This window comes from Theobroma cacao, chromosome 5 (genome assembly GCF_053813885.1).
Source record: "Theobroma cacao isolate CCN51 chromosome 5, ASM5381388v1, whole genome shotgun sequence".
NCBI classification, from domain to species: domain Eukaryota; kingdom Viridiplantae; phylum Streptophyta; class Magnoliopsida; order Malvales; family Malvaceae; genus Theobroma; species Theobroma cacao.
Window position 1 is genome coordinate 709,100 of NC_142643.1, and position 18,946 is coordinate 728,045.

At 38.1% G+C, this 18,946-nt stretch overlaps 3 protein-coding genes and 2 non-coding genes across 6 annotated transcripts; 3 read left to right on the forward strand and 2 right to left on the reverse strand.

Moving 5' to 3' along the window:
* Window positions 1-246: 246 nt before the first annotated feature.
* TRNAA-AGC (transfer RNA alanine (anticodon AGC)) lies at window positions 247-319 on the reverse strand. Its single transcript has one exon. It is a non-coding gene; the product is annotated as a tRNA-Ala (tRNA).
* A 590-nt stretch (window positions 320-909) lies between these two features.
* TRNAA-AGC (transfer RNA alanine (anticodon AGC)) lies at window positions 910-982 on the reverse strand. Its single transcript has one exon. It is a non-coding gene; the product is annotated as a tRNA-Ala (tRNA).
* A 344-nt stretch (window positions 983-1,326) lies between these two features.
* On the forward strand, window positions 1,327-8,976 carry LOC18597526 (uncharacterized). The gene is made up of 24 exons (XM_088806534.1): window positions 1,327-1,535; window positions 1,676-1,794; window positions 2,052-2,136; window positions 2,447-2,500; window positions 2,585-2,676; window positions 2,798-2,901; window positions 3,139-3,214; window positions 3,622-4,057; window positions 4,579-4,917; window positions 5,011-5,217; window positions 5,289-5,387; window positions 5,489-5,561; window positions 5,637-5,764; window positions 5,899-6,197; window positions 6,296-6,512; window positions 6,596-6,720; window positions 6,900-7,014; window positions 7,227-7,282; window positions 7,388-7,481; window positions 7,560-7,737; window positions 7,817-7,888; window positions 7,970-8,070; window positions 8,160-8,222; window positions 8,486-8,976. Exons 1-24 carry the CDS (start codon window positions 1,491-1,493, stop codon window positions 8,591-8,593), a joined length of 3,285 nt encoding a protein of 1,094 aa, XP_088662660.1. The 5' UTR covers window positions 1,327-1,490; the 3' UTR covers window positions 8,594-8,976.
* Window positions 8,977-9,817: 841 nt separating this feature from the next.
* Window positions 9,818-12,747, forward strand: LOC18597527 (omega-3 fatty acid desaturase, chloroplastic-like). Its single transcript, XM_007026612.3, has 9 exons — window positions 9,818-10,185; window positions 10,316-10,890; window positions 11,005-11,094; window positions 11,248-11,314; window positions 11,424-11,516; window positions 11,593-11,778; window positions 11,896-11,976; window positions 12,116-12,253; window positions 12,359-12,747. The coding sequence occupies exons 2-9, from the start codon at window positions 10,358-10,360 to the stop codon at window positions 12,536-12,538; spliced, it is 1,368 nt and encodes a 455-aa protein (XP_007026674.3). The 5' UTR covers window positions 9,818-10,185; window positions 10,316-10,357; the 3' UTR covers window positions 12,539-12,747.
* A 1,400-nt stretch (window positions 12,748-14,147) lies between these two features.
* ACI1 (ALC-interacting protein 1) lies at window positions 14,148-16,308 on the forward strand. Of its 2 annotated transcripts, none has more exons than XM_018122449.2 (2): window positions 14,148-15,330; window positions 15,435-16,308. In XM_018122449.2, the coding sequence occupies exons 1-2, from the start codon at window positions 14,478-14,480 to the stop codon at window positions 15,806-15,808; spliced, it is 1,227 nt and encodes a 408-aa protein (XP_017977938.2). In that variant the 5' UTR covers window positions 14,148-14,477; the 3' UTR covers window positions 15,809-16,308. The 2 variants fall into 2 exon arrangements, with proteins under 2 accessions (XP_017977938.2, XP_017977939.2); XM_018122450.2 differs by having other exon boundaries at window positions 15,438-16,308.
* Window positions 16,309-18,946: the final 2,638 nt, after the last annotated feature.

An 18,946-nucleotide genomic window follows, 5' to 3' on the forward strand; every position in this document is an offset into this window, starting at 1 on the left:
GAGAAAGGATGACTGCCTCCACTTCCTTTCCTGGTCTTTTCCAATATTCAAATCAAAATGAATTGTTAAATGATATATGCAGTCTTCCCACTTGATAATCTTCAATTCTTTATTGTGTCTAGGCCTTGCATTATTCTTGGGGCTCAAGACAAGAAAACTTGAGAACTCAAAATCATTTTAGAACTCCCACTTGTTCTTTCCTGTCCGTGCTTGCGGTACAAGAAAAAGTTGAAACTCCGAAAAAAGTGGAGATGCGGGGTATCGATCCCCGTACCTCTCGCATGCTAAGCGAGCGCTCTACCATCTGAGCTACATCCCCTGTTAACAGTCAGAGTAGAGCTTAACTTCAGAATCTCAGCAATGTCAGAACATTCTAACTATCACGGCCGCTTTTTTCCCTCTTTTAAGGAACAGAACATTCTCCACCAACCATTGGGATTAAGCAAACAAGGTAAGAAACTTCAATGACAACATAGATAGAACAGCCAATGACTCAATGAGGTAGCAAATAATCTTCTTTAAAATTCTCTGGGTTTTCCCAGAAATTCTGTTGAATAATACTCAACCATGAATCTAACATCATATACAAAGTAAGACTAAAAGCTGCAAAAGTTCTCAATTTTAAGTCCAAGGTCTCCTTTGGTGCAGAATTGTAATGCAGTTGGCTTTGTTAGCCCAAGTACTCTGTTTTAAATCAGCTTGTTCTGCTGTTTTAAATCAGCCGCTTGTTCTTGCTATTATCCATTGCCAAGCAAAAGTTGGTAAAGCAGCTGCAGAAATTTTCTCCATTAATGCACAAGCTATCATTTTTATGGTGAATGTTAGCTTAAGTTTCCTTCATCTTCATTACTGCAATGAACAGAGGCAGAGAAGATTAGAAGAATGAATGAGCAAGGAAAAAAATTTTAATGGAGATGCGGGGTATCGATCCCCGTACCTCTCGCATGCTAAGCGAGCGCTCTACCATCTGAGCTACATCCCCGCTTGAAGAACTTGCAAAGTTACATATTAAGTGTGGTTAATTTCTAAAAAGTTTAGCCTGAGACAAACAGTCATCGTCTAAAATAAGAAAGTCGCCAAAAGGGGTCATATCTCCTGCAAATGAGTTTATTTGGAAATTCCTGCAATCACGTTCTTCAAAAAATCATATCTTGACAGCTGTCAGAGAAAGCTATTGAGTTCAAGTTTAAAGTGCAGATTTTGGGGAGCTAATGAGAAGGCTGAATGCAGAAGATTAACACCCAAGACATGTCGACAATGGCAGCATAGCTATTCGAATTTCATGTTTTAATTTTATCTGGGATGAAACAAGCTAATATTCCATATTGACCCAAGCATGACAAAGTCTCAGCTTTTACATCTTTCATCGGGTTAATCACTGCAACTAAGCAAAGAAAAAGTCTTTAACACCCAAAGCAAGCATCAATCCGAAACATAAAAGAAAGGAAAGTTTTTCTTCAGATTCCATTTCACCTCAATCTGGATTCACCATGTTTGCCAAACGCTTGCTTCAGAAAGCGGTTCACCATTCTCAGGTACAAAACGAAATTCCCATATTGCTTTTAGATTCTTCAGATTCTTTCTCTGTTTTATGCGTAAACATCTGATGGAGCTTCTTGGGTCGGTTTCTGTTTTTGCAAAAAAAAAAAAAAAATGGTTTCAACAAAATGTGCAGCATGAGAATTTGAAATCAGAAGACTTGGATTTGCGAGTTGCTATCCACTATGGGATCCCATCTACTGCATCACTCCTTACTTTTGACCCTATTCAGCGGCTCTTGGCTATCGGGACTTTGTGAGTAAAGTTTTAAGCTTTCTGCTGGGAGTAGATGGTCATGTCAATGCTTCGAATATGATAGCTTTTTTGAATTTTTTAGTATTATTTGCTGTTGGGAGGTTGTTGGATGTAAGAATGTTTTGAATTGTGATTGTTATTTGTTTGAATTCATCAAACCAAAATGCCCTTAGTATCTTGAAGAATTGCTTCATCTACAAATGTTTTAATTACTTGCTTTCTTTGTATATGTATATCGATTCCCATTTATTTTATAGGGATGGCCGGATTAAAGTTATTGGTGGTGATGGAATTGAGGCACTTTTCATATCTCCGAAGCAATTGCCTTTCAAGTATTTGGAGGTTTGCATATGTACCGCACAAAATGCTTTTAAGGCTTGCTGGCTATATCAGTATTTCTTTAATCCTTAGAAAATTCCAAGATAAAAAAAATGTGAATTCCTTCTAAGAACTTCAAGATGAAATGTTTTTCTGTTGAGAGAAATTTGATTGTCCATCTATGAAAGCCGTTTTAGACATCATGTTCGGGACTTCTGAAAAACAATGAGATATTGAAGATTGTGACTTGATTAACTCCTTAATCTATTTAAAACCTCAGGTACATTTTCTTATACATTCAGCTATGAACTAAAATTTATTATTTTTATGGCAGTTCATACAAAACCAGGGTTTCTTAATCAGCATCTCCAATGACAATGATATTCAGGTATTGATTCTTTATCAACTTTGCGGTGGTTAGGTCCTACGGACTCATTTATCTGTATGTTAAACAACTTCCCAATTTTTACAGGTTTGGAATCTGGAAAGCAGGTGTCTAGCATGTTGTTTACAGTGGGAATCCAACGTTACTGCCTTCTCTTTCATCAGTGGTTCACAGTTCATGTATAATTTGTTTACAAAATAATGATTTAATATATTTCTATATCAGCTGCAAGTGTGGTAGTTATGGAAGTGTATATTTGGTGAAAGCTGCATCACGTTGTTGCTCTATCTTTTCACACAGGTACATTGGAGATGAGTATGGTTTGATGTCAGTGATTAAGTATGATGCTGAAAATGGAAAACTTTTGCAGTTGCCCTATTATATATCAGCAAATTCTTTAAGTGGTACTTTCTTCTTTCCTTACTAGTGGTCAATAAATAATTTGAACTGTGATTAGGATAATTAAATTACTTTTCATGTTTCTCCTTTGGCAGTTTGGCCTATATGACTTGGATTTCTTAAATATTATTTCTTATGTATCGATCTTTTGGTTCACAGTTATATTGAAGTCTGCTAGATATATTATTTTAAGCTTTTAGGTTCTCTATCCTCTTAATAGACTGTTTGGTTCTGGCTCACAGAAGCAGCTGGGTTTTCATTTCCTGATGACCAACCTGTTGTTGGGATTCTTCCTCAACCCCATTCTTCTGGGAATAGGTAAGTGCAATTGCCTAAATTAGGTCAACTTTTGGAATTGATAAGGACTGAGGCTCAACTTAATATTAAGTCAATTTTGACCATTTGATTTTATCTATCATTTTGGCATCCAATCCATAAGGTTTGAATTTGAACCTTCACTTTTACTTTTTGTGTACGGTAAATGTGAAAAAAGCTTAGGACAATTTGATGCATTACCACAAAATAACATATTTTAGTCCAAGGTGTACATTTGGATCTAATCTTTGATTCCATCAGCATCTAAGTATGGCTGCAACATTACTAGCATGGAACTGCTATTTTAGGTTAGAACCTAATTCCCCTAGACTGTAAGGAAAACGCAAGCAATCAATATTATTTGAGTGTCTTCTCATCACTTTAATATTTTCAACTATATTCTTTTGCAGAGTCATAATTGCATATGCAAATGGTTTGATAATTCTTTGGGATGTTTCTGAAGCTCAAATTCTTTTTATTGGAGGTGGAAAGGATCTTCAGTTAAAGGATGCGGTGGAGTCTGATGTTCAAGATGATACATTTGAGCATCATCTACAAGAAAAGGAGATAAGTGCTATTTGTTGGGCATCTTCTGATGGAACCATTCTTGCAGTGGGATACATAGATGGGGATATCTTGTTCTGGAATACATCAAGTATTGCCTCTTCTAAAGGTGAACGAAATGGACAAAACAAAAATGTTGTTAAGCTGCAATTGTCATCTGCTGAGAGGAGACTTCCTGTGATTGTCTTACAATGGTCCTCAAACAATAGATCCCGCAATGATTGTAATGGCCAACTTTTTATCTATGGTGGTGATGAAATAGGATCTGAAGAAGTTCTAACGGTGCGTTAGGCATTTGACTGCACTTCGACACTTTATATTCTAAAATTTATGTAATTGTAAAATGTCTGCTGGATCTTATATAATGAAGTTAAATAATTTGAATGTGTAGACATATGTTCTTAAAGGGTGTAAAGTTCTCACTAGCGTTTTGGTAGATTCTAAAAGAATAGTCATCCATTATGAAGTAATTTATTCATTTAAGAGGCTATAACTTCTAGTAAATATACTTAATTTAGGAATTCCTTTTTTTTTTTTTTTTGCTTGGGTAGGAATTCCTATTTTTAACATGATAATAATAGTCTATTTTAAGTTTTTATGTCAAGTTAGTTTTATCTTGCTTTTGGGTGGTGTAAAATGTAACTTTGATGAGTGTTGTTTTGTCTTAAGTTAGTTATAGTACTTTGTTGCAAAATGATAACTGTATCTATTTCTAGTCTCTATTTGGAAGCTGTCTACCATTAAAAATAAAATAAAATAAAAGAAGAAGAAGCTGAATTTAAAGCTTCATATGGCTGTTACAGGTTTTGAGTCTTGAATGGTCATCTGGGATGGAGACTGTTAGATGTGTTGGTCGTGTGGACCTTACCCTCACTGGCTCTTTTGCTGACATGATTTTGTTGCCAACTGCTGGGGCAACAGGGGGCAATCACAAAGCTGATCTTTTTGTGTTGACAAACCCTGGACAACTGCATCTTTATGATGATACGATCTTGTCTACCTTGTTATCTGAGCATGAGAGGAAACAATTTTCCTGTCCAGTGGAATTTCCCATGGTAATACCTACAGCCGACCCATCAATGACTGTGGCAAAGTTCAGCGTGCTACCCAAAGGAGGAAACTCACCAAAAGGTCTGTCAGAGGTATTGCACTTCTCTCATAAATATGTTTATTATTTGAAGTCATTGAGTTCTATAAAGTTTTTCTTGTCTTATGTTTTCCTTCTGTTCCATCAGCTTGCATCAATGATGAAACCAGGCTCAACACCAACCCCAGCTGGTGGCATAAAGTGGCCCTTGACAGGGGGTGTACCCACACAACTATCTGTTGCCAAAGACAAAAGTATCAACCAAGTGTACATAGCAGGTTACCAGGATGGATCTGTTCGGATATGGGATGCGTCATACCCTGTCCTGACACTTATCTCTGTTTTAGAAGGAGAAGTGAGTTCCAGCAATGTTTTGTCCTTTTAATGCAATTTTGTTTGCATCAAATAATTTCTTATGATTGGCAGGTGCAAGGTACAAATGTGGCTGGTTTAAGTGCTCCAGTGACCACCCTGAACTTCTGTTGGCTCACTTTAAGTTTGGCTGTTGGAAATGAATGTGGAGTGGTCAGAACCTTTTCTTTACATTTTCTCTTCCTCTTTGATGTGTCAAAAGCTGGCATAAAGCTGGTGCTTTATATATGTTTTTAACAGTCTGCCTTGTATAGGTTCGCATTTATAACCTCAATGGCAGCTCAGGTAAAACAAGCTTTCACTATGTCACTGAGACGAAATGTGAAGGTAAGCTTCTATCTTATGATACTTTTATTAGAGCCTTTATTTTCTCAAATTAATGTCATCCAACTTGCCTTCCAGTTCAGAGTTTGCCCCAAGGAAAAGGACCTCAGTGTATAGCTGTATTTTCCCTTCTTAATTCACCAGTTCGGGCCATGCAGTTTGTTAATTGTGGAGCCAAGCTTGCTGTTGGATTTGAATTTAGTCATGTAAGTTTCATGTGTCTTCTCTTTGTTTGATGCATCCTCTTCATTTTTCTAAGAGGCTAGGTCATAAGGGATTTGCTGGTTATTCCAGCTTTCTATTTGAGAAGGATTCATATTTCTTTATGCTTCCACAACAGGTCGCTGTACTTGATGTGAGTTCATCATCAGTTTTGTTTGTTACTGACTGTGTATCTAGTTCGTCATCTCCGATCATTTCAGTGTCTTGGTTAGAGTTTAAAAATGCTCATAGCCTTGTAAAAAGCTCAAAGCATTCAGAAACAGAAGCTGCAGTCAAATCTGAAGAGGAAATAATATTTATCTTAACCAAGGATGGAAAAATTATCTCTGTTGATGGTGGTAATGGTGCGATGATACGCCCTCATCCATGGCACTTGAAAAAAGAAGAAACTGCACTTTCCATGTACATTATAGGCAAGTACCATAATAAACCTGGATGCTTATAGTTTACCTTTTTTCGTACTTAGTAGTTATGGATAATAGAATTCTGATAATATTTTCAACTCCAGAGAGCAGTTTTTCTGTATCTGAATTAAACTGTGAAAAGCAGCTGGAGGAATCCAGCAAGGATACCACTGACAAGGGTGAGCCTAGGCTTAATGCTTCTTCAACTGGGACTGAACATCTCCCCTCTTCAGAAACTGCATCCTCTCAGGAGCACTCACTTGATGCACTTCTTTTGCTTTGTTGTGAAAATTCATTGCGCTTGTACTCCATGAAGTCTGTGATTCAGGTGCATTTATTGCCTTCTCTATGTTTTACTTCAAAATGTTATTTTGCGTCCTTTTGTATGCTAAGGGGATATTGTTTCTATAGGGGAAGGATAAAACCATTCTTAAAGTAAAACATGCAAAACCTTGCTGTTGGACGACCACTTTTAAGAAAGATGGAAGAGTTTGTGGACTGGTCTTGCTGTTTCAAACAGGGGATATGGAGATAAGGTGAAACGTTGATAGTGTATCTTTTTCTTTTTTGGTCCTTAACTAGGGTGTTGATTCCGTTATTGTGTCATTTAATTCCCATGTTTTAAATAGAGATTTTGTTCCTCTGATGATGATCACTATTATTATTATTAATGTTTATCAAATGACTGATAATTTTAGTACCTATCTCCATGCAGATCCTTGCCAGACTTGGAATTGGTTAAAGAAAGCTCCATAATGTCAATTCTAAGGTGGAACTACAAGGCAAACATGGATAAGATGATGACTTCTGATAATGCACAAGTTACACTGGTACATTCTCTTGGAATTTTATCTTCAGAAAGCCATTTCAATGTTTACCATAGTGCGTGATGACATATAAAAAATAGATTTAAGAACATTCATTAACATATGCTACACAAATCCAAAATTACCTCTACTAGTTATAACCCTTTTTTGGGTCAATATATTTGTATTCTCAATAATTGATCTGATGATAAATGCCTGACGTTGTTATATAATAGGCAAGTGGATGTGAAGTGGCATTTGTCTCTCTCTTGAATGGTGAAAATGATTTCAGGTACTACTGTCACTTTTTTAATTTAATGCATGGTGAAAGTTTAAAAATGAGCATAAAGATCATTAATGAAGAAAAAGAATCTGAGAACTTGCTCTGCCGATCTAGGGTTCCAGAATCTCTGCCTTGTCTCCATGATAAAGTTCTTGCTGCGGCTGCTGATGCTGCCTTTAGTTTCTCTTCAAATCAGAACAAAAAACAGGTCCATGGAAAAATCTCTTTCTTGGTTTTTATATCTGAAGAAACAAATTTGCTTATACAGTTTATAAAATTACTGCAGGGTGCAGCACCAGGGATTCTTAGGGGTATAGCCAAAGGCTTCAAAGGAGGAAAAGTGAATACTTCTCCAACGCCAGAATCTGATTTTTCTCATTTGGAGAGAAAGTTTTTGATGTCCCCATTCTTAGACACAGCCCAGAATGCTATAAATACGCAGGAAGATGTGGAGCTTGATATAGGTTCTGTCTACACCTATGATCCACATTTTTTCTTTTTTCTTGGTTTTTCTCTGACAGCATGCTTTTTCTTTTGGCACAGATGACATTGAAATAGATGAAATGCCACCTGTAACTAGCTCCTCATCTCATGAAGTTGTTAAAACAAAAGGAGGTAAATCTGACTTTCTAACTCACTTTTCATGATTTCTAAACTTCTCAAAATGAACTGTCAGAATATTCTCTCTACTTGCAGAGAAGGAAACAGACAGAGAAAAACTGTTAGGTGCATCAGATGATACAACGCCCAGACTTAGAACACCTCAAGAAATTATTGCTAAATATAGAAAAACTGGGGTAACAGTTCTTGACACCTTTTGGTTTTATCAATTCATCTTTTTCGCAGTAGCAGCATCCTGAGAAGACTCCACTATCTGATATTGCAGGATGCCTCTTCAGCAGCTGCGCATGCAAGAAATAAACTGGTGGAAAGGCAGGAAAAGCTAGAGGTAAAAATGGTTTCCTTTAGAATGCATTCAGCATTTGTATGGATAAAATCTCATTAGACTTGGAAACCGAACTGCTTACCCTTTAATTGTTCATACTTAATGAGACCAAAGGAACAGAGCTGTGGAGAAATATTTCCCTGAAGAACTAATTTATGCTAGAAGATGAATATTTTAGTGCTATTAATTTAATAAAATATTGATGTAGCATATTCTAATGCTTACCTCTAAATTAGCTTCTTTCTGGTTACGTGTGATTGTACCAGAGAATCAGCAGGCGTACTGAAGAGCTGCAAAGTGGGGCTGAAAACTTTGCATCATTGGCAGATGAGCTTGTCAAGGCAATGGAAAATCGAAAGTGGTGGCAGATATAAGGGGATACAAATGGGGATTAATGATCTTGAGATTAGTTCTTTCATGTTCAATGTCTTGATCACTTTCGGGAACAGGAGACTTGAACCAAGAGGATCTTTGATGGCCATTATCATTGCACACTACCAACTTTCTGCAAAGCATATGATCTGCTTAGTGGAAAATTGAGGGTTGCAGCTTCGACAGACGACAGCATTCACGAGTTCACTGTTTCCGATGTAAAGTAAATATATGTTGCAGCTGCTTAAATACGATTCATGCTGATAAAAATACATGGGGTCGAAAATCATAGATTTCTTTTTATGCAATGCATATTGAAGAGTGAATGTAAAAAAGGATTGATGTTGATGAAGTATAGAGGTGTAAAATCTTTATTTTGGAACAATCTACCATCCATATCAGTGATGCAGAATTTCCCGGCAGGTTACTACTAGTATCAGAACTTTCCATTAATAACAAAGAATGGTAAGCAGGAACTGTGTCTGCATGAACTTTGGGACTATACCCTTTTTCAAAGATTGAACCATAAAACAGAATCAGAAAAGCTAATGAACAAGAAAGCGACAATTTCGCGTTTAAAATGAATTAAATTCATTGAACTCACACATGATACATTTAATTAATCACGTCAACTTGTTAAAGTCTAAAACAAATCAACAACCAATTAGCAAGTCCCATTGGATGTAGTATAAAATTTCAAAGAACATAAAAAACGTGTGAAGCTATGGCTATTGACTCGAACTTTCACTAAAATAACAAAACTAGGAAGTTCGGTACTTATGGGTTCCCATTGTTGGCTTTGACCAAATATTATCTTAAAAGAGAAATGCAATTCCTCTTTCCTTCTGAATGGCATGAAATAAAATAATTAATTAGACCCAGGGAGAAAGTACTTCAGATTCACATCAAAGAATAGAATTTTTGTTGGTAAAACCACGTGATACGTGTAGTTTGTTCTTCATGTCTTATGAAAATCTAAGACCGTTCACTCATAGATTTAGATTTCCCACAAAGAACCAGGATACCCCAACAGGGGAAGCAAATGGAAATCGTAGTCATCCAACTTAAAACGTACTCTTTTGACAAAGCCAGCACGATATACGCATGCTGGTACTTGTTCTTTCAATCTCTGTGGCTGTGGTCCTTATGGGCTTCAGTAGAATACCGACCTTTCGAAGCTCATGGGAAAAAAAATCGTAAATGTTTTTATATTTAATATTATCCCACCACCAAGGAAATTCCGTCCATGACCATGGAAGACATGAATGCGTGAACAGGTCCAAGTACAATGGCACTGTCATATGCACCGGAAAGGGGTTTCACGCGAATTCTACCACATGGGAAAAGTGAAACACGCTCCAATGAGATGGACTGCACCGGCCGAACCATAACCTAAAGTCCACAAATCTTAAAAAAAAAAAAAATGTTGACAGGCTGACTCTCACTCGTTCCGGCACCCCCTTCCTCCCTTCCTTTTTAAGGGGGCGGAAAGTCCCGGACTTTCCCTAACTCTCTCTCTTCTCAAGGAACAGAAACACTCACAAATATTGTGACCTGTTGTTGCTGAGGAGAGAGAACATCCAAGAATCGTGAGGTTGTTGTTCGAACAAGATTGATAGCGTCAAGAACTGTTTTTGTTTCTCTCACCTTAAAGTTGGCAACTTATTTAGTAGTATTTGGTTTCTGTTACATATTCCTTTTTTGTTTTCCTTTTCTCTCTGTAGCCTAGACCTGCCCCTGGTTGAGCCTTTACTGTGGGGTTCTTAATGGCGAGTTTTGTGATATCAGAATGTGGTTTAAAGCCTCTTCCTCATATCTACGCTAGACCCAGAGCTGGAGTCGTCTCGAGGAACTCTTCAAAACCCAGATTTTTACATACAAGCAAGAACTTTTCAGATCTAAAAACAACAAACTCGATAAAATTCTCTACTGGGGTTTTTGAAGACAGAAACTGGGGGCTGAAAGTGAGTGCTCCATTGAAAGTTGCATCCATAGAAGAAGATGAGGAAAGAGAAGAGAGAATCCGTTATGTTAACGGGTTTGGAGAACAAGAAGAAGAGTCAGGATTCGACCCAGGGGCGCCGCCACCGTTCAAATTATCTGATATAAGAGCTGCCATACCAAAGCATTGTTGGGTAAAGGATCCATGGAAATCTATGAGCTACGTCGTGAGGGATGTTGCTGTGGTTTTTGGCCTTGCTGCTGCTGCGGCTTATCTCAACAACTGGCTTGTTTGGCCTCTTTACTGGGCTGCTCAAGGGACCATGTTTTGGGGTCTTTTTGTTCTTGGTCATGATTGGTAATTCACAATTTGCAGCACAGCCTTCTGTTATTAGATTTGCCTCTCTGAATTTATATGCTTATTTTCATTAATTGTTGCTTAATTTGGGATGCTCTGGATTTCTTTGTGCAGCGGCCATGGGAGCTTTTCAAACAATCCCAAGCTAAACAGTGTAGTGGGGCATCTCTTGCATTCTTCGATTCTTGTGCCTTATCATGGATGGTATGCTATAGATTTGGAAATTTTTCGTTTTTCAATTTGTATATGTAATTTTAGCATGTATGCATTATACTTTTTTTTTTTGATAGCCAAGTTTGCATTATATTTATCAGGAAGTTTTTATTAAATTCATTTTAATTCTGTTTGACTTTACAGGAGAATTAGCCATAGGACTCATCATCAAAACCATGGGCATGTTGAGAATGATGAATCATGGCACCCGGTTGGTTAAATTTCTCTGTTCTTTCTGGTGTTGGTTTTGTTCTATTACCACCCTTTTGTTCTTCCTTTCCACCTAGTCTAAAATGTAAAACTTTGGTTAATTTTTGCAGTTATCTGAGAAGATATACCGGAGTTTGGATAATGTAACTCGAATATTGCGGTTCATGTTGCCTTTTCCCATGCTCGCATATCCTTTCTACCTTGTAAGTGTGTTGGAGCTTGGTTGATAAATTTGATCCTAGATGGTGAGAAATTAATGGCTGTTAATTTTAATTACAGTGGATCAGAAGTCCAGGGAAGACAGGTTCTCACTTTGACCCTAACAGTGATCTGTTTGTCCCAAGTGAGAGAAAAGATGTGATTACTTCCACCTTATGTTGGACGGCCATGGCTGCTATTCTTGTTGGGTTAGGCTTCACAATGGGTCCTACGCAGTTGCTTAAACTATACGGCATTCCCTACTGGGTAGCTTTCGTTTTTCTTTTGGTCATCTATTTCCTCCATTGTAGAAATGATGCAAGCGTAGGTATCTCCTCACCAGTTAGAGAATTCAATTTGACTCGTCTTTGCTTTGTTGTTTAGATATTTGTAATGTGGTTGGATGGCGTTACATACTTGCATCACCATGGTCATGAAGAGAAGCTTCCTTGGTACCGTGGAAAGGTATAATTTCCCTACCAAACTCTAATGCAATGCCGTCAGAGAAGTGTTTTTTTAAGGTTGAAAATTCCGATATTCAGACAATGTTTTGTATGGAATTCCAAGGTTGACTTGAATGTTTCCTTGAAACAATCTTTGACAGGAATGGAGTTACTTGAGGGGAGGGCTTACAACACTTGACCGTGACTATGGATGGATCAATAACATCCACCATGACATTGGAACCCATGTCATACACCATCTCTTTCCTCAGATCCCTCACTACCACTTGGTAGACGCGGTGAGTACCTCTCTCGTATAGTTTTGAGACTCTGATATTTCTTTGAATACAATTTCTAATCCATTTGTTCCTTCTTTTTTTTTTTTTCCTGTTTTGATCTCATAGACTGAGGCAGCTAAGCCAGTTCTTGGAAAATACTACCGGGAGCCAGAAAAATCAGGTCCTCTACCTTTTCACCTGATTGGAAGTTTGATAAGAAGCTTGAAGAAAGATCACTATGTTAGTGACACTGGAGATGTTGTGTACTACCAAAGTGACGCAGAGCTTAAAGACCCTTCTAAGTAAGCCATGATTCTTCATAACATTCCTCAGCTGGAACAGCAGAGAACTTGCGTAAGAGACCATTTAAGTTGTGAAGTAGAATTAACAAGGGCAATTGGAGCCCTTCTTTTTTGGGGGGTGGCAAAGCATATAATGCAGGGTATTTTTTTTTTTCTATATTGCCATTTTACTTCTAAAGGAAAATATATATTTATTCTTTACAAGAGAAATAATTGCTCAAGCTAAATTAAACATTGATTGCTTGATTAAATCCTCTACAAAAATGGAGAAAAGGAGTTCACAAAAGAATGAGTTCTTCTTGTTGTTTACCCTTGGATATGTGAGAAATGGAGACATCAAGTTTCCTCTTTACTTTCGGAAGTGGTCCCGATCAGAAGAAGTGATCAAGCGAATCACTACCATACATCATTATCAGTCTCTACTATTCTATTGATGTGGTAATGAGAAATTAGCAGCTTTTTTTTCTCTTTTTTCTTGGTGATGAATCACTATCAACAATCAAATATCATTACCTACAATCCTCTGACAACTGATTTGTCAGTATCCTTCTGTTCCTTGGTGCATTCACGAGGAAAATAAGACGACGTCCAAAGTTGCCCATTTCCATTAGATACACCTAATGTCACAAGTTGGGACAGTTTTTTATATTTAAATATCTCTATTTAAAGGATTATTTTTTCTTTAATTACCATCAAGCAAGAACAGAAAACCCTTGAAGTCTCAATGTTATAGTCTCATTTTGCACGTGAAAGGGATTGTTACATGGGAAATCACTTGCAAACAAATGAAAGATTCTCTTCCTTTTCTTGCCCCCTGATTCACAGCCAAAAGAAAATCATATACAAATTTCTACGAACTTGGAATCTATTTGATACTATAAACTACTAGTTTCTAATGTTTAGGCAAAGTGAAGTCTTGCAGCCTGCTAGATGCATATGGAGTTAACACTCCCAAATTCGAGCTGGAGCTAAATGTTACTGGTAACAATGGAGTATTCCTCTTACATTTCACATAAAAAACACTAAATTTTCTTTTGGAAATAGTTCTTTCACCCACTGCCCTTGTAAATGCGTCTGACAATATAATCCGAATTCATTCCAAACTCAGACTGGAATTATATATAAATCTGATGTATCCGGGTCGAATAAGATAAAATACTTTATTAAAGAATACCCTTATGGTCCTAGATTGAACTTCCGGCCCTTATACTCTGGGCTTTTAATGACAGACTCTGGTCCAAGATTTCAACTGCAAAAAGTTTTAAATACAACGCCGAATCTACATGAAAATGAAAGGCCAATCATGGCCCAAAAGAACTGTATGAACAGAGAAGAATTTTCCTGGAAGTTGTCAGCAAGGACCTGAGTGAGTCGGTGGCTGTCAAAATTCGTACCCCAGCAAGATTTGAACATCAAAAAGTCCACAACTTCGGCTGCCCCAGAACTGCTGTCCTACCTTCTTCAATGGTGAAAAAAAAAACATAAGCCTAAGATAGCCAGCGTGGTCCTCCTCTTTGGGCAATCCTCTTATCCTCTAAGCATGGCATGGGAGCGTAGGCTAACGTGAATCAATAAATATACTCTGAAAAAACTGAGCAAAGACAGATGTGCAGACAAATTTTGTCTCCATGCACTTTATCGTACACTCTATACGTGACTTAATTGCGCCTAGGTCTTAGCATTATGCTTATTTTGCACTGTGAATTCGACGACCAAAAGCCTTCTCCCTATGATACGTGGACCGACCTCCTTCCTAATCCTATGAAATCGAAACAAAAACTTAAACTCAAAGCCCGCCCCTCTAGGTTTCTTTCGCAGGGTTTTTTTTGCTGACTAGTTTTTGAACCCTTGTCCCTAGCAAGAATCATCTCACTGTATACAACCAAGCTAGTCTCTCTCACTACATTCTTTTGCTTCTGTTTGTTTTTTCTCCCGTTGGAACCATGAGCAACACACAAAGTTCTAGTTCTGGGTGTTTTTCGGCCGTTGTCCGCCGGCTTCTTTGTTCAGGGAGTCCTCAGACACATCCATCGGAGGACATTAAAGAGTCAACTACAAACGGGTTTGTTGGTGATGAAGCTAAGGTTCAAGTCAAAGCTTCTGAAAGTGGTCCTGGAATTGTGGCGAGGCTAATGGGGCTAGACTCATTGCCAGAGAAAAACTGGGTTCAGAAAGGTAACAATCCAGGCCCTGTTACACGGAGCAGGTCAGTCAATTTCATGGATTATATGCTGGAGTTTGATTTGGCAAATGCCAAGCACCGCCGTGTGAAAACATCAGCGTCGTTTCGTGAGGTACCGCAAGGTCCGCAACTGTTGCAGCATAATCATAATCATGATTTCTTGGTTGTGTACTTGGATAGTGCGGATAAAAGTAATGAAGCAGGGCTTAAGCCGAGGAAATCTGAGAAAGGAGATGGATCAAGTAGTAAGCATGATAAGCAAAAGGAGAATTTGAGAGAGAAAGTAGCTTGTAAGGGGGAGAATCAAGAGAAAAACAAGAAGATAGCTAAGCTAAAGAATGAGCGGAGGAGAGTCTCTGGTCAACATTCTTTGAAGGCTGGTAGCTGCATTAGTGGAGCCAAGGATGTTCAGATTAATCGTGGTGCCAATTCAAAGGCAAAACGTCCCTTGAAGATGGTAAATCAAAAGGAAGCGTCTGTTCTGACAAGGAAGAAAAAGAGTCAACGTGAACTGAAGAAAGTTGAGTACTCTGAGAATAACTCAGAGGGTTCAAGCCCTGTTTCTGTCCTCAATGTAGATGATTTTACTGCCCACCAAGAAAATGGCATTTCAGGTTTGTGTTTCTAAACTTCTAAGCCATCTCCGCTTCTGTGAATACTGCAAAATTGGTGCTGTCCTTGCTACCTAACGTGATTATTCTAAACATTTTCCTCACAGCAGAGTCAAGGTCCTTGGAACTGAAGTCAGAGAAGAAATGGTCATCAAAGTCAGTGAAACATGACTCCCCTGCTATGAATTTTAGTGCTCGCATTTCAATCACTGAAGGTCTTGGAAAGCAGGAATATACTAAAAGGAATTTCGAGTCAACGGGTATCGAGGAGACTGAGTATTACATGGAGTTGGTGGGAAAGCCTTGCAAGTTGACAGAAGAAGATATAAAATTCTCAAATTGGATAGAACCCAAGACGGTTTTCACGTTTGAGGACTTTGAAGATATCTGTGCGGAGTTTGGGGAGCAATTACTTGATCTCATGATGCACCAGGTAGCAGATGAACTTGTGGGATTTCACATGCAAATCACTGGCTTGTAAAGCAGAGTTGTTCCATGCAAAATCTCTAACTGGTAAACCCTGAAAATAACATTTGAAGGGGGAAATCTCGTGTGAAAGGAGTCCGCCGACTTTGATTACAGGACCAGTTGTCTCCGCAAGCAGATTGCAGCAAGGATCTAGAGTCACGTGGCGTACGGATGTGTAGGAATAATGTGATCCATGTTCAGTAATAAATTAGTAATAGATTCCTTTTGGTCAAAAAATGTTTCCACTCTGTTACCTGTGGGTTTCATACTGCAGCTTTAGGCACAGAATGTACATTTTCCACTCTTCCTTGTGGTTGAGTTCGACATTGATTTGCGAGTCATTTTTTTATGTCTAAAATTTCCCGGGGTCTTAATTTGAAGCTGCCAAGTGATGGATTTTGCATATTTTGTAATACAAATCTCTAATATCAGGCAATAGATAATGGACCACTCAGGAATCAAACCATTCCCAATGACCTCCAGGTTGTGCATTGCGGTCCTAATTTCAGCAAAGTTTCTTTTCCCAAGGTGCTTCCTTGTGTACTCATCTTTGACTGATTCACTATTTTGTGTGGAGCCAAACCGATTGAGAAGGACATGTATGCTTATAACCTCACGAGGAATTGTAAAGCATGAAGCCAAAACTGATTGTACATTGTGAGAAAGGCAAAGGAAAGGCCCTCATTTCTTTACCCATTGTAAAATCTAACAGTAGAGCATACACGGGTTGCCCCTGATTCCTGAAACGTCAGATTGGTTGTAAAAAGTCAAGAAGTTTTACTGATTTCCTGAAGACAGTGGTATCACAACAGATGATTGAAGAAAAAGTAACACCGCTCGTTATGAAGCAGTTCATCTAGGACCAAAAAATGGAGAGAGAGAAGAAATATTGGATTTTCAAGCTTGGGTTTTCAAAAAACAGAGCTCTCTCTGCAGTTTTAGTTGCAGAGAATATGGCAGAGAGATTGAAGGGAGAGTCTGACAGTCTCCTAGTCGAGTTCCTGCCCCTCTTGTTTTAGTACCACAGTCATGTTGTTTGCATCAATATGAGTTGCAGAAGATCTGGACCGCAATTTACGTTTTCTTCCTCCATCTGAGCATAGGGATCAGGGTTGCGTCTTTCTTCTGCATTGTGAGCATAGTGGCCGAATTGTCGTTTGCATGAAGGTCCTTCGATGCAACCTAGGGTCGTGCGATATACAGAAGGGTGGTACCATCTCTCCCAGTTTCTATGTGCAAACGGGCATTGATCTCCTCTGCCAACCTCCACTCTCCACTGCATAGTTATACTTGCAGGAACAAGCCCGGTAATAGTGCTTCCTTAAGTCCCTTCTTCCATCCTTCGCCGTTGGATGCAGTTAAGGGCATTCTCAACCTGACACCCTTATTTGCAAAGTCCTACCTTGTATGTAAACATGATAAATATAGGGCCCTTTAACTCACGATTCCCATTGTTCTGGTCCAGGTTGTTTGGTTGGTTCCTGGTTCCTCGAAGCACTAAGCAGCATCTCAATAATTTCAGGAGAAGGTTTATCAACATTGACACGACCATATCCTAGTGTATATTGCACCACTTTTGAACTTATATCCTCATCAATTTTATATCCTTCATTCTCCACCATGCGTCTGAAATTTGTCAGATCATCCAAGATACATGATGCAGCCAAATCTCATTGAGGAACGTTTGCAGCTTGCGCCATGGTGAAACTGAGTTGCCAAGTATCTTAACTTATTCTCTCTTCCCCCCACCCCCGCCCCCAACTCCCAAGTTATGCAGTACTTGTCTTCAGATCACGAGGAAGCCTCTTTTAGCTATATCTAGAAGAAAGATTAACTTCAACCTGTGAAATAAAGTTAGTAAGCCTTTTTTTCATAAAACCATAACTCCATTTCTAGTTTTCTATCGAGTTTTTGTAGTATCATCATTATCTTGCTTCTTTAGAGGTACAATAATGAAATCTTTCAGGACCTGCAACAGATTAAGAACAAAAAAAGAAAAGAAAATGAAGAAGAAGAATACTTCAGGTTGAAAGATTGAATCAAGAACTGTCTCGACCCCAGAATTACTGTCTACATCAAACTTGTACAAAGAAGTGAAACAGTATTGAAATTTAATAGTTTGAAACAAAAGTTTCAAAACCAATGCAAGCCACAACCGACTATGGCGGAAATTATTTTAGTCTCTGCATATAAAAGGCTTATCAAACAAGGGGGCAAAAAAATATTGCGGTTTAAGGGAAGTACGCAACGAAAAATCTTTGAGGAAGTGGAAGTACAAAGAAAAAGCCAAGGCTTCATATTACATTTCAATTCAAGAAATTGAAATGAAAGCATGGGATAAGATGACCGTACCTTGAGAGAAGAAATATTGGATTCTTAACCTGGGATTTTCAGAAAAACAGAGTGCTCTCTATTGCTCTTCTAGCAGAGAAGAGTCTGACAGCTCCAAGTCGAGTTCCTCCTAGCTTGCTTCAGTATTTGGAATCTTTTTGTTTCTTCGAAATTCATTTGGAGTCTATGTAAAATCTGAGACAATCTTTTTCATTTCGCAAGTTGATAAGTAGAGGCAACATGAGAGATCTGCAGCTGTTCACGTTAAACCTTGTCCCGAACAAAGCGGAAATCAATTTCAATGTGTTTCATGCGGGAAGGAAAGACAGGGTTGGCGCACAGGTATGTAATATCAATATTGTCACGATACACTACCGGTTGTTGATAATTGCAGAATTGAGAGTTTGCGCAGAAGAGATTGAACCCAGTATATTTCAGTCATGGTGACGTAGTATTCAGCTTCTTATGAGTAACGAGCAAATAGAACGCTATCTCCTCGACCTCCACGAGATTGGGTTATTGTCGAAAAATAGAATATATGAACTTGTGGATGTGTGATCATCTTTGTTGCCAGCTCAATCAACATCGAAGAAAGTATGAAGTGTGAGCGGTGAAATACAATGGAGAAAGATACCATATTTTTCAAAAGTTGAGTGAAGATAAAAGAAATTCATCCAAATAATGAGATGTTGGAAATATTTCTCAATTATAGATTTAAATCTGAGAAAAATAGTGAAAACTTTAGATTTTCGTTTGACTGTAAATAGTCATGTATATTTTGTATAATGTTCAACAAATAATAAATAATTGGTAAAATCAT